Source organism: Bolinopsis microptera, chromosome 8, assembly GCF_026151205.1.
Source record: "Bolinopsis microptera isolate Bmic1 chromosome 8, MBARI_Bmic_1.0, whole genome shotgun sequence".
In the NCBI taxonomy this organism is placed as follows: domain Eukaryota; kingdom Metazoa; phylum Ctenophora; class Tentaculata; order Lobata; family Bolinopsidae; genus Bolinopsis; species Bolinopsis microptera.
The window spans coordinates 11,617,408-11,631,619 of NC_087079.1; the positions used below are offsets into that span (position 1 = coordinate 11,617,408).

At 39.8% G+C, this 14,212-nt stretch overlaps 5 protein-coding genes across 8 annotated transcripts in view; all 5 read left to right on the plus strand.

Moving 5' to 3' along the window:
• Positions 1 to 13,600, plus strand: part of LOC134819673 (ADP-ribosylation factor-like protein 8B) — an 84,643-nt gene extending 71,043 nt beyond the window's left edge. For 2 of the 4 annotated variants that reach the window (XM_063829746.1, XM_063829748.1), the window contains exons 2-8: positions 9,690 to 9,762; positions 9,887 to 9,971; positions 10,100 to 10,180; positions 10,927 to 11,094; positions 11,344 to 11,411; positions 12,799 to 12,869; positions 13,012 to 13,600. In XM_063829746.1, the coding sequence (XP_063685816.1) occupies positions 9,725 to 9,762; positions 9,887 to 9,971; positions 10,100 to 10,180; positions 10,927 to 11,094; positions 11,344 to 11,411; positions 12,799 to 12,869; positions 13,012 to 13,058 (558 nt within the window). In that variant the 5' untranslated portion in view covers positions 9,690 to 9,724 and the 3' untranslated portion in view covers positions 13,059 to 13,600. Of the gene's footprint in view, positions 1 to 5,067; positions 5,093 to 9,689; positions 9,763 to 9,886; positions 9,972 to 10,099; positions 10,181 to 10,926; positions 11,095 to 11,343; positions 11,412 to 12,573; positions 12,718 to 12,798; positions 12,870 to 13,011 lie in introns of those variants that run through there. The other 2 variants (XM_063829747.1, XM_063829750.1) reach the window with 2 other exon arrangements.
• The window catches only part of LOC134819668 (zinc finger protein 429-like), a 290,343-nt gene that overhangs the window by 240,369 nt on the left and 35,762 nt on the right, over positions 1 to 14,212 (plus strand). The window lies entirely within an intron of this gene.
• LOC134819658 (uncharacterized) overlaps positions 1 to 14,212 on the plus strand; it is a 97,082-nt gene that overhangs the window by 50,818 nt on the left and 32,052 nt on the right. The gene's annotated exons all lie outside the window — the stretch shown is intronic.
• The window catches only part of LOC134819667 (zinc finger protein 39-like), an 80,092-nt gene that overhangs the window by 26,718 nt on the left and 39,162 nt on the right, over positions 1 to 14,212 (plus strand). The window lies entirely within an intron of this gene.
• On the plus strand, positions 1,841 to 7,018 carry LOC134819670 (zinc finger protein 277-like). The gene is made up of 5 exons (XM_063829743.1): positions 1,841 to 1,909; positions 2,159 to 2,317; positions 5,333 to 5,428; positions 6,166 to 6,335; positions 6,459 to 7,018. Exons 2-5 carry the CDS (start codon positions 2,209 to 2,211, stop codon positions 6,717 to 6,719), a joined length of 636 nt encoding a protein of 211 aa, XP_063685813.1. The 5' UTR covers positions 1,841 to 1,909; positions 2,159 to 2,208; the 3' UTR covers positions 6,720 to 7,018.

Below are 14,212 nucleotides of genomic sequence, written 5' to 3' on the forward strand. Positions count from 1 at the left end.
TCTACTGGAAAATGCATACACATTAACGTTTATTTAGTGTATCAAGTTTAATACCCTTGCCTGGCTTAGAATATAAATGTGGGCTGCTTTTTCAGGTTTTATTGTGTCCTGAACTGTTTTCGTGGCAGACCTGTAAAGTTGTTGTGCCACTATAATATAAAAGTTTAAATTATTATTATACCGGGTCTCAATAAGAGGTCTCGACTGCCTAGGCATCAAACCTTTGCAATCGGTAATTTTCCTCTGGCCCGGAATCAGCTGACCCTAGGGACCAGAGGATAAAGGCGTAGAGACTGTGTGTATCTACAAAAGTGGTTGTTTTTACAAGAGACAGGGCTTGCAACGCAAGGGAAGAAAAACGAGAATAGCGGGGAGCTTCCTATTATCATTTTCCCACCTTCAGGATGTTTAAATGGTTTGCCCAAGGATGTCACTTCTTGTTTTGGGTGTGGAATCAGATGTGTAATGATTTAATTTTATAGATTCAATTCTGTATTTGTTCTTCAAATTTTGTTTCTCTAAATAGGTTAGTATGGCTGAATAAGTATGTAAGTCAACCATTTTGAAAATATTCTAGAGAGTGCTTCTTGGCACCCACTTGTGCTAAAACAACTGTTTAATTCAAGTACAATGTCAACATCTACTCCTCCTCTTGACGGACCATGTCTTTTGGGAGATTGTACTTTCAACTGGAATACATCAAAGAAAGCAGAGGTTTTTAACAGGCAATTAGCTATTTTACAAGATTAAATTATTATCATGTCACTGAAAACAATAGGCTTTGTATAAATATATAGTGAGGAATTTAGAGGAGGGGGTCAGTAAAGAATAAACCAGTTGCTTCATTTATTTATTGACTCATCTGCACTCAGCAGCAGTAAACCAATGAGTTCCATGGTTCACCCTAACTGGTTAAGTAATTAGGTTCACAAATTACTGTGGTTTTCAAAGTGAGAAACCTTACTTGATATACCAAGTAGTCAGTTCACATTGTCCTCTATGATATACTAGAGAACCTGTAGGAAAATGTGATCTTTGATTTTTTCACGGATTTTTATAAGGTTATCAAATGTTTGAACAACAGAAATGCATATAATGTAGTCTCAAAATATACTAATTTTAATTCAGGATACGATACTGCCTCACCTGTTATCAGAGCACAAAGTGGTCATAGCCTCCGTGGACACAGTGTACAACATGCAACAATACCTTCATTACTGGAGAAACAAAGTTCATGGAACAAACTTGGCTGAGCACTTGCACGGAATTAATGTCCACAAGAAAGAAGGAGACAGTTACCCTGAGTTGTATTATATGCTGAATGACACGTCTCAGGAGGACAAAACTCTGAGGCGCAGGATATACAATGAAACATTGATCAAAGTTTTAAAACAACAGCAGGTACAATGCTCACAATTTTCAAACATTTTTTCCCAATCCATGACTCAAGTGCTGTAGGGCGTAGTCACAAAAGAGTCAAGCAAACGAAATGTTTTTTGTATATTTTAGCTTCCATCCGTCGTCCCTGTGCACACTTTCAACATAAGAAATTATACGGCCGCTTTTTATTGTTGTATATGAGCACATTGCCCGATCGGACGAACTATTTTGTGGAAGGAGCCCTCAATGTTATAAAATCGGTTGGCACTCGAAGATTTAAAATTTTAATTTTACAAAGGATCGTTTTAAATCTTGATATAAATATGTTGTATTGTCAAAATGTTAGGCTTCATTGTTAGCCAAACTACAATTCTGCACTAACATATCCCTCTTACAGGAAGAACGAGAATGTGAGAGTTTGAATATTGACTGTCTTTTCTGTCCTGACAAGCTAAAAGGAAACAGATTCAAAATATCAGAACATTTGTACCACGAACACAGCTTTACCCTAGGGCATCCTGACAATTTGGTAATTCCATTTCTTAAGTTTCTTGAACTCCAACTTTTATTTAACTTTTCTTTTTTTTATATTGAATGTCTTTTTTTATATTGAATGTCTTTTTTTAAATATTGAACGTCTGCACATTGTACAAAATTATTGTAATAATTATAAAATAAATAATATTCAAGTTATCATTATTTTATATGGTAAAAACATTACTATTACTCCAGTTTATACAGGATTTTTGACTTAACATTAAAGCTGTATCTAATGCAGGGTGCATTTAGGTGTATACTGCTCAATTCATAGAGCACCTGCGCAGTAAGATGGTACGGGCAGAATGTTTGTACTGTGATAAAACATTTCGAGATTACAAAACTCTTAGGGAACACATGAGGAAGAAATTACACAAGAAGTTAAATCCTAGCAACACAGGTTATATATAAAACAATGCAACCCTCTTTTTTTTGTTGAAAAAAAAATGGATATGCGACCATTAAAACAAGGTTATCAGTAAAACAAAGTTATCAATTTTACACCAACTTTATACAATAATAATGGAAATCTCTACAAAGAAAAGCAAATTAGGATAATATTTGCATTCCAGTCATACGTTACAATAATATGACAAATGACAATTGACATGACATGATGTATGCATAATTTACATGAAACAGAACACAGCACAAAATTTGAATTTACCTTAAGCCAAACCACATAAAGATCGACGGGACACCCCAAAATGCGTGCAGAGTTTTTCAAGTTTTGCACAGTGACGTCATCAGAACTACTTATGCCTTATATAGTGTGAAATGTGCATCAATTATTCCATATAATATAGTATAATTGCATCGATTGATCACGTGACACGTGCCAATTTTAAAGGACCAGTTAACTGAAAAAAAAGTTATCCTCATATTTTGACAGATTGTGACAAATAGCAAACTAAGCAACGAGTCGAAATTCCTAAATCTCTAACTGCTCTCTAACGCGTGTAAATAGCGTTTGTATTATTTTGGCGATGACGTCATAAAGTCCCTCTTGCGCGCAGAGTAGCTCGTGAGACTGTATTTTACAGGTAAAAAATGGACATAATACAATCTTTTCCCCCGAATAACTCGAAAAGTAAGTAATTTAGGGTACATGTTGCTTCATAAGTTGTATATAAACATGGCCATTCTGCACAATTTGCACACATTCAAAATCTTTTAGGGCCTTCATAGCCCAATTAACCAGATACCCATAGTTTTGCATGATTTCTGGAACCGAAAATCAGTTTTTCGCCAATAACTGAAAAAGTAAGCACTTTAAGGCATATGTTTGTTCGTAAGTCATATATTAATATGCTAATTGCGGTTCTTTTGCATCCTGTCTGAAGACTCCATCACGATCATATCAAAAATGGGCTTAGCACCACGCCCAAAATGGTTTTTGGCGAATTTATCGAAAAGTAAGGATTTTAGGCCATGTGTTGCTCAATAACTCCTATATAAACATGCATATGCGGCTTCGTTCAAGCCTATTTTGAAGTGTCTACGACCTTCAGAAGCAAGGGGTCGGTTACGTTATTGGGTCAATATGGGCGTGGCCCTCCTGGGTTTTCTCCACGGTCAAAAAAATGTCTCCAAACGAAAATCGTTTAATCATAACTTCGGGAAGGTCTGTGCAAAGTTTCGTGAGTATTAGAACATTTGCAGGTTCATTTCCATAAATGTCCATAAATGACTGGACTACACAACTTTAGAGTTAACTTTAGAGAAACTCATAAGTCATTTATCTCAAATTAAGCTGTTAGTGTCCATGATCAACCTCTGGCGACAATGTTTTACGTGAAATGTAAAAATCAGGAGTAATATAAAAAAGGTATTTTTAGATTAAAGTGCTAGCTCATAGTTTTAGAATTGTATAGATTAACGTTGGTCATTTAGCCATCTAACAATCGATCGTGCCGTAATATATGGCCAGAGAATAATAGGGTCTTGGAAATTCTATAGTTGTTCAGTGGGTCGATCGACTGAACACGTTTGCACTTGGTATTTAAACTTACCAGTAGTTTATTTATGTTATGCACCGATGATAATGCAATTAGGATAACAACTAGGTAAGCCGGAAGTCTAATTCAAAACACACCTCACACCGTACACACCTCCAATCAGTAATTTTACTATTTGGTAGACCGGGTATTTTGGCGGGAATTCTGTTCCCACGGCACTGTTCTGATAGAAGCTACTTCTACTAATGGTCCCAGAGGAACGGCCGTAAAGTAGCCAGACTTCTTGTCTCCTGTACTGGCAGACACTTGCAGATTAAAGTTAGAAATTTCGCTATGCTATAAATATAATTGCTCTCGGAATTGAACAAACTCCTACTTATCTGTATCCTTTCTAAATTCGTTAGAGTTTCATGGACTGGGGAAAAATAATCGGTACAGTCTCCCTGCTTGTGTAATTAAGCAATGAAAACAATCCAAAATTATCACATATGACATAAGTTGTAATAGCAGAAACTTTCTAACCGTACATTCACCCGCCACTGTTCAAGAACCTATATCACTGTTTAAAATCATGACGTGAGCACTGTACATCCAATCAGCTATTCCTTTAGTTAGGATGATAGCCAAAACTATAAGGATTTTGGAGAACTAGGGTAATAGTCATAATTCTAAAATTTGAGTGAGTTACACGTGTTTTATTGACGATGATAAACATTTGTAATGTAAATTACGCTATGCAAGCGCGCACTGAGGGACTTTATGACGTCACGAGGCCACAGCTTATTATTGCAATAACACGCGTTACACGTACGCTAGAGAGTTGGTTCTTTCGACGATACGATTCTTTACCAGTTTGTCACAGCTGATTTAAATCTTAGCCAAATTGGAGACTACAAATTTTTCAGTTAACTGGTCCTTTAAGGTAAACAAATATGCCTCACCTTCTACCAGAATCCACATCTATGAATCGTGATATTATCATAAATAAATTAGTGGCCTCGCATAATAAGATAGACCTTGTGCTAGCCTTCTAATAAAAATTGCGAATACAATTATTAAATGTTGCTTCTAATTCTCTGTTTGACCGCTTAAATCTGATCTGTTAACGTTTCATACAATTATAAATTATGTAATCATTGAGCGGTGCATTGCTTAGTCATACATTGACTAAGCAATTTTTAACTCATTACAACACTACAAATCTATTACATTTATTGAGTATTATGTAACGTGATGGAAATGTTTTAAGCCGGTAATATCCTGTCCAAACCCAGGATACATTACAGCATTCAAAGACTTCGTTGTAACTTTGTATGAAAAGCATTAATAAATTATATTATGTTAATTTGACTTTGTTTATTCATTTATTTATCAAAAATTTGAATACGCTTCTACATTTAAAACTTACCTCTATAAATAGGCGTTATCTAATATCTATGTTGTAAATTATATTTCAGAATTTGACAAGTATTACATCGTAAACTACCGAGAATTTGGAAAGAGTTGGAAGACTTTGAGTAAAGACGATAATGATGGTTCAGACTCCCGGAATGGTAAGAAAGATTCAAGCGCAGATTGAATTATTATCATGTCACTGAAAACAATAGATTATGTCTGTCTTTATGTACGACCGCCCACGTGCAAATTGAACGAAAAATAAAAAGGTGCATAGTAACCATGGTAACCGTGTTGAACGCGCACGTGCACGTGCAAAGATTTGCGAGCGACATTTTGATCGGTTTTGATGAGGCCCTGCACCACTAATCCTGCACCAGTAACCCTGCACCACTAACCCTGCACCAGTAACCCTGCACCACTAACCCTGCACCACTAATCCTGCACCAGTAACCCTGCACCACTAACCCTGCACCAGTAACCCTGCACCACTAACCCTGCACCACTAACCCAGCACCACTAACCCTGCACCACTAACCCAGCACCACTAACCCTGCACCACTAACCCTGCACCACTAACCCTGCACCACTAACCCTGCACCACTAACCCTGCACCACTAACCCTGCACCACTAACCCTGCACCACTAACCCTGCACCACTAACCCTGCACCACTAACCCTGCACCACTAACCCTGCACCACTAACCCAGCACCACTAACCCTGCACCACTAACCCTGCACCACTAACCCAGCACCACTAACCCTGCACCACTAACCCTGCACCACTAACCCTGCACCACTAACCCTGCACCACTAACCCTGCACCACTAACCCTGCACCACTAACCCTGCACCACTAACCCTGCACCATTAACCCTGCATCACTAACCGTACAGGAAGTCCAACTGAAGAAGATTGGTCAGACTGGGAAGGCTCAGCTCCGGAGATACAGTGCTTAGTGTGCAGTGTAGTTTACTCCAAGTTTACTGCAATCAAACAACACATGAGATCCCAACACCGCATAGACTTGGACAGCTTGTGTAACGGCATGTCTTATTACAAACAGGTCAGTTGTGTGTTCCATATAGACTTCAGGCGACTTTCCGTCAACTCGAGCACAAAACCGTGGCTATTGGCAATTTTAACTGCAAAGTTTAATGAAGGTTTAAAAGCTAATATACTACCTCAGGTAAAACTGATAAACTATATCCGGTATCTTATAATGGACTCAGACTGCCCCTTCTGCGACCAATCATCGCTACCTGATATATCCAAACACTTGCTAACTCATATGAACATAACATCTATGTCACACGAACGTTTCAATGATGACCGGTATCTGTTTCCTGCGCTGGATAACGATTTTATGTTGTGTTGTTTAAAGGATGTACTTGTAGAGGGAGAGGATGTTTTGGTTATTCCTGAGGATATCCCACAACCTCACACGTGACACCAATAAGGTGGTGCGTCATACGTCCACCTAGTCAACCTACAGAGACATGATCAAATTATAGCGCTTTCTCGTTGAGGCTAGGAGGTTACTCCGATCCTACCAATTCAGATTTCTTTAAGTTTGAGGGTGGTGTGTATTTATATAGCGGTACTGAGTTACAGAGGTTCTTGTGCAATCTCTCCAATCACCACCAACTAGGACTATTTTGTATTATTTTGCTACCCTTGATTTTGCAATTGGTTTTATGAAATTATAAATGGAGTATATTCTTATTTTATGACTTTATTGTTTATCATATAATAATATGATAAACAATGAAATGTTGTGTATAAAGTAGAATGGGTTCCATGAAATCTTTATAATACAGGGTTTTCAAAAAAGGCAACCATGTGATCAGTGTTAATAACCCACAAATGATTCTGCAGTTGTTCAGGCAAGGTGGTTCTGCCGCGCCGTGCAGCTCCTCAATGCCTTGAACTTGTGGGAGTCGATTCGGTTTCAAATTCTGAACATAATGCACTAATAATAAACGGCAAAGTTCCATAAGTTCTTTAAGAAATCCTATCAGTGGACAGTGCCTATCTAGCAGAAAAATGAGTGGGCCAAAAAAAAGGTTCCTGATGGATTTTTGCACTGAAATTTTGAAAACAGATTCCGCAGCATCATAGCACATGGCTTGAGAGGTTTCAAGTTGCTAGCTTAAATGTGAGGCGAATTACCAACGAAATAAACTATGTTGCTTTCTTTGAAGCACACTGCGTTTCTAGTACCTCTCATTTCAAGTTGTACATTCTTTTGGTTTGAAATTGCGTAACTGATGAAATTTGATGACGAATGAAATTCAAGCCAGAATTTGTTGATAAAAATTAAATATTGAATGGGCGGCTCCAAAGTTTATGCAGGAAAATTCTGTTTGCTTTTAGGTAGAACACAGAACTAATTGACTTTTCCTTGTAAGCGGAAGAGATAGCGAGGGTGGAGGGAAAATTCCTCTCGGTCTCGGAGGGGGGAGGGGGGTCTCGGCAGCTAAGTGTCGGATTTTTCAGGAATATTTAATAGATAAACAGGCACATAGTCAAAGGAGGTGTTAGTTTTTAACAATTATAGGTAAACCATATTTTTGGGGGTTAATTAAGCACCACTTAGTGTTAAAAATGCAAGTTAGTGTTGAAATGTTATCAGAAACCACTCCCCTCAATAATGCAAAACACTGGGGGGGGGGGGGGGTGAAAATGGTGAACTGATGAACAGTTTGTTAGTTGAAAAGTGTAGCGATAATACAGATAACCAATATTGGTGATCAATAAGTGTGCACTAAAACTGTATGATGAGCTGTTACCTGATAGATCATAGAACTAGAGCTACTCTAGTAGTACTCATCGTCATAGAGTACTCATCGTCAAACTTGAAAGCCGAGATTCTAATCTGTAGTCGTGTGCCGATCTTGTTAAGGCCACTGTATGAAGGCAGAAGGGGGGGGGGGGGGGTGGGGCGGGGATGGGGGGGCCAACAGAGGGGGGCCGGGAGTGGGGAGGTCAACAGAGGAGGGCCGGGAGTGGGGGGTCAACAGAGGAGGGCCGGGAGTGGGGGGTCAACAGAGGAGGGCCGGGAGTGGGGGGTCAACAGAGGAGGGCCGGGAGTGGGGGGTCAACAGAGGAGGGCCGGGAGTGGGGGGTCAACAGAGGAGGGCCGGGAGTGGGGGGTCAACAGAGGAGGGCCGGGAGTGGGGGGGTCAACAGAGGAGGGCCGGGAGTGGGGGGTCAACAGAGGAGGGCCGGGAGTGGGGGGGTCAACAGAGGAGGGCCGGGAGTGGGGGGTCAACAGAGGAGGGCCGGGAGTGGGGGGGTCAACAGAGGAGGGCCGGGAGTGGGGGGTCAACAGAGGAGGGCCGGGAGTGGGGGGGTCAACAGAGGAGGGCCGGGAGTGGGGGGTCAACAGAGGAGGGCCGGGAGTGGGGGTCAACAGAGGAGGGCCGGGAGTGGGGGGTCAACAGAGGAGGGCCGGGAGTGGGGGGTCAACAGAGGAGGGCCGGGAGTGGGGGGTCAACAGAGGAGGGCCGGGAGTGGGGGGTCAACAGAGGAGGGCCGGGAGTGGGGGGGTCAACAGAGGAGGGCCGGGAGTGGGGGGGTCAACAGAGGAGGGCCGGGAGTGGGGGGGTCAACAGAGGAGGGCCGGGAGTGGGGGGTCAACAGAGGAGGGCTGGGAGACGGGAGTGGGGGGGTCAACAGAGGAGGGCCGGGAGTGGGGGGTCAACAGAGGAGGGCCGGGAGTGGGGGGTCAACAGAGGAGGGCCGGGAGTGGGGGGTCAACAGAGGAGGGCCGGGAGTGGGGGTCAACAGAGGAGGGCCGGGAGTGGGGGGGTCAACAGAGGAGGGCCGGGAGTGGGGGGGTCAACAGAGGAGGGCCGGGAGTGGGGGGTCAACAGAGGAGGGCCGGGAGTGGGGGGGTCAACAGAGGAGGGCCGGGAGTGGGGGGGTCAACAGAGGAGGGCCGGGAGTGGGGGGGTCAACAGAGAAGGCCGGGGTTAGAGCACGATCTGGAGATATCGTACGTAAAATTTCAAGGTTTACACTTTACATGTCATCTTATTGTATATGAGAACTTCAAATGAAATTTGTTTTGAAATTTTTTTAAAGTTTCAATTGTTTATCTCTCACACTAACTTTGACACGAAAGTCGTGTTAAATTTGATGCCGTGGTGTTACTGTTAGTATTAATGGCAACAGATATACCTATATATTTCGTCTCGCTTTATATAGTATTATATACATACATGCAATGTTACATAATATCTTACTATGTATAGTAAGATATGTATTATGTATCACAATTATATGTAACATATTAAATGTGTCGTGTATTATAATTCTATGTAACATAGTTGTTAATTGTTACAGTTAATTAAGTTTTCTGATAGTAGGATTAACTATTTGTTAATTGTTACAGCTAATTAAGTTTTCTGTTAATAGGATGAACTAGCACAGTTTAAGGGAGACGTTAAGATGGCCAGTATTGTTCAACGTTTCCTCGATTGGATCAGGTCAGATGACTGCAACTATTTTGCAATTATTGGTTTATAAAGTACATTTTGTCGTGGTGATTTATTTATATAATTATACTCAAAAGTCAAAAATGTGTCCAAGATTATTTGATGTTTTTGTCAGGTCGCTGTTCTGGAAAGAAGAGATGGAATTGACACTGGTCGGTATGCAAAATAGTGGCAAAACTACTTTTGTTAACGTTTTAGCGGTAAGATAAATACATACACTTATTTTGTATTAAATTATATGAAAATTGTACAAAACCTTTCGACCTGATTCTATTTAAATAAAAACTATAAAACAATGCTATGACACATTTCTAATTTTAATTTTCAGTCTGGGCAGTTTAATGAAGACATGATTCCTACAGTCGGCTTCAACATGAGAAAAGTTACTAAAGGGAATGTTACTATAAAGGTTACTATATACTTTATAATGTTACTATAAAGCTAAAGTTTACTATATAGTTTATGTTACTAATTTATGAAAATTTGGCCTATCGTCCATTTTTGGGTTTCACCCTCTACTTTATAACGTTACTATATAAAGGTGAATGTTTGCATCGTCACGTGATCCAACAGTGGATTTCACCAACACTTGACAAATGACATGTCCGCTACTGTTCGTGAATCTTCCTTTGGCATTTTGACCAATATTTGTATTCGAACATTTTGAACATGACCTAACTTACTGATCTAAAGATCTAAGTGATCTATTGTAGATAATATAATACGGTGTATCACTCATTCACACAGATAGATGTCTTTGTAATGTTCAATGAGCTATTAGCTTTATATCACGAGACTAACGTGTATACCAGCTCGTGACCTCGCCGTGCTGTATTCAGTATAAGCCACAGCTTTATTATACAGCGTTATTAATGCTTCAAACATATTGTACTTAATGTGCACATTATATATATAATCAATATTTATATTTCCAACCTAATTTTCGGGTTTAATACTTATAGAGTATAGTATAGACCCCTACTATCTCCTGCCAATGATGGGATATTTCCACTATCCACGACTTAACCAATAGATTGCTTATTAAATATGTAATATGTAGCATGTAATGTATGTAACATGTAATATGTAACATGTAGCGTGTAGTATGTAGCATGTAACATGTAATATGTAATATGTAATTTAACTATCACCCAGTTGTGGGATATCGGCGGACAGCCTCGTTTTAGAAGCATGTGGGAGAGATATTGCAGAGGTGTGTCCTGTATAGTGTACATGGTTGATGCGGCAGATCACGAGAGATTAGAGGGGAGCAAGCAAGAACTTCACAATCTACTGTCCAAACCTCAACTTGTTGGCATTCCGGTACGTCTTTAAATATGAATGTGAAATAACGAATTATTTAACTGTTTTAAGGAACATGTTATCTCATTATTACATATTTACACTTTTGCTTTTGGGGATTTACATTAGATAAATTATATTACTTGGCTAGTAGCAACAGAGTACTTGAGTATCATCAATGTTGCATGATATTGTGAACAGAAGTTGTGAGATTATGCTACAACATATTTTTACGTATATCTTAATGTATAATGTTGTTTTAATCTTCAGGTGCTAGTTCTGGGGAATAAGAAAGATCTGCCAAACTCGCTGGATGAAAACCAGCTTATTGACAAGATGTAAGTAGCATCCCTCTGTGGAACAGCTAACAAATAATTGGGAGGTATTTGATGTTTATGGTAAGTTATAGAACTCCTGACCAAACGAGTGCCGAAGGCACAAGTTTTGTCAGGAGTCCTATAAATTGCTTATGGTACGGCACAAGACAACAGTCTTGGGAACATTTTCCGACCAAAATTTTGAAATTTGGTGCATTTTAACCGTGTCAAATTGGCAAAATACTGTATATACTTCCAACACAAAGTGTTCATTGTCCAACGAGCATCCTGCCATGCTGCTACCATCGTGTTACTCTCGTGGTTGCCACATGACAGCTTACCTAACTGCTATAATTGGACAGTGCACTTTTGTCACGTGAGGATTTGGTTATCGATACTTATTGAGTACACATACAGTACTCCATAAATATTAAATTCCTTTATGAAAGAAAGAAAATAGATACTCCTCTAATTTCCAATGATTACAGTGATATTTCAAGATTGACTCAACTTTTGCTGTTCTCTCAAACTATAAGGATGTGAATTGTGAATCTAATTTTGCTTGAGCATGAAATCCAGCCCTTTTCGCTGGCTAATATAGGTCACGTTATCTATCAAGTGACTGTACCTCGTGACTGCGTCACTCGGTTACCACGTGCCCGACAAACTGGTGCGGTACCATAAGTAGTGGCTATATACTTAGTCATAATGCTCACGCTTTACAAGTCGATGGTTGGTAGTCTACTGGAATACTGTTGCCTGCTATGGCACCCCTCCAACATAGGTGACATCCGGGAGCTTGGAAGCGTAAAAAAAGCTTTCACCGCGAGAATTACTAGAATACGTGATCTTCATTATTGGGACGTTCTGATGTCTCTACAGCGTCGCAGGGAGCGGTTTATTATCCTTCATAAGATTATCCATAACCATTAACCATAGCATCAACGAAATTAGCAGTTTGTCTCCAGGCCACGTTTTGGAAACCTTGCAGTCATTCCATCTGCATGCAGACACAGCTCAGCAGCAAATTATATTAGTCACTGTACGATAATTAATTTGTGGCCATAGGCCAAATATTGTGGAATGCAATGCCTTACCATCTGAATTGCATCGGCAACCGGGAGCATTTCAAATCACAGCTCACCCAGCTCATGCTATCTCTTCCTGATACACCGCCCATCAGGGGCTAGGGCTACACTCCTCAGAACTCAAACTCGCTGCTTTGCTGGAGGAATGACAGAGAGATCTCCTCTCTGTGGGGTGGTCACACAACGTGATGGCCCTGTTAAAGCTTAACAAATCTCAACATGTGTGACATACTACATAGGTAGGTGACTTTACTAGTGACAACCCTCTCCCGTTGTGTTTATCTAGTGAGGAACAGTGGTATAAGTTTAATTTATTACAGGGAGTTAAAGTTAGTGACGGATAGAGACATATCGTGTTACTCGATATCCTGCAAAGACAAACACAACCTAGGTACCTTACACTGGGTCTTTACATTTTCCCATCATTTTATTTCTTCTGGTACATTTCTTGTTTACTAATTACATAACATCTTGTTGTAACTTTTAAAAGTTGTTATCACAATATTTAGTGCATACAAAAGTTATATTTTCAGACATAACGATGCAGTGGATAATTTCACGAAACAAAAACAGAAAATAAACAGCCCTAACACACCCCTCCTCCCCTTCCTACTGACTCTCAAAACTCCTCTGTCAATGTTTATTCCGTGTTAACAAATATAACCATGTTTTATAGTCTTATTTGGAAAAAGACCAAATCGATGACTTCCAAATTGTTTTGTGCTCAATTCAGGTTTTAAGTTTGATAAACTGCTTAGCTTGAGTTTAAATATTGTGTTTCTTGAGTTTTACTATATGAGGTAAAGAACGATTGTGAGCCAATGATACCGCTGGACGATCTGAAATCACGGAGTTAAATGAACTTTCTGGTTGTACATTCATCGAAACGATGACATTTTTAAGTTAACGTTAGTTTAACGTGCATAAATGTTTCAGTGTTACATCAAATAATAGAGCATGCAATGGTCTGGTAGTTGTTTTGTCTTTTTGAAAATTGGCAACTTTGACGATGTTTTGATTTACGTATCTTTATAATCGTGGTCAGACCTACGATTACATGTAGTAAATTGGTGAAATAAAAGTTGCTTTGTCAATTGATTTTGTACGAGAATTTATTATGAAGTTCCTAGTTTTCGTATGGGACATAACCAAACTTTAACTGTACGACTAGTAAATATGTCAACTTTATATACAGAGTATTGCTATTTTCGCGCATAGGACGCGCGCGCATAAATATTAGTCGGCTGGCTGCGCTCATATTGCATATCATATAATCAATAATGAGTCATAATAATAAGTTATAATCATGATAATGTTTCACTCTCCCTGGGACTATCACGCGACCTGAGCTCACACATTACATGTAACAAGACCCGCAGCTGAACCCAAAATGCAAAAGGTGCGCTCCTCACCTGGGGGATGATGATTAATCACTCGACTGTCACGTGACTTTCTCAACCCGTTCTCTTGTCTACAATCTTGCTAGCTGGCTGAACGACTATTCGAAACTCTAACCCTCTTATCTGATCAAATAACCCCTTACCTAATCCTTAACAAAAGCATACGCTGAAACCCTATACTAACGAGAAATTAGACTAACTTCCTTATACGTACGGTCATTTCACGTGATGATTTCACATACATAGCTAGGTAGTGCGCCATCGACAGTGAGCCGACTGTGGGATGGTTTTTAGCGCTAATTTCGGCCAGCACAATTTTCTTCAAACAAATAGA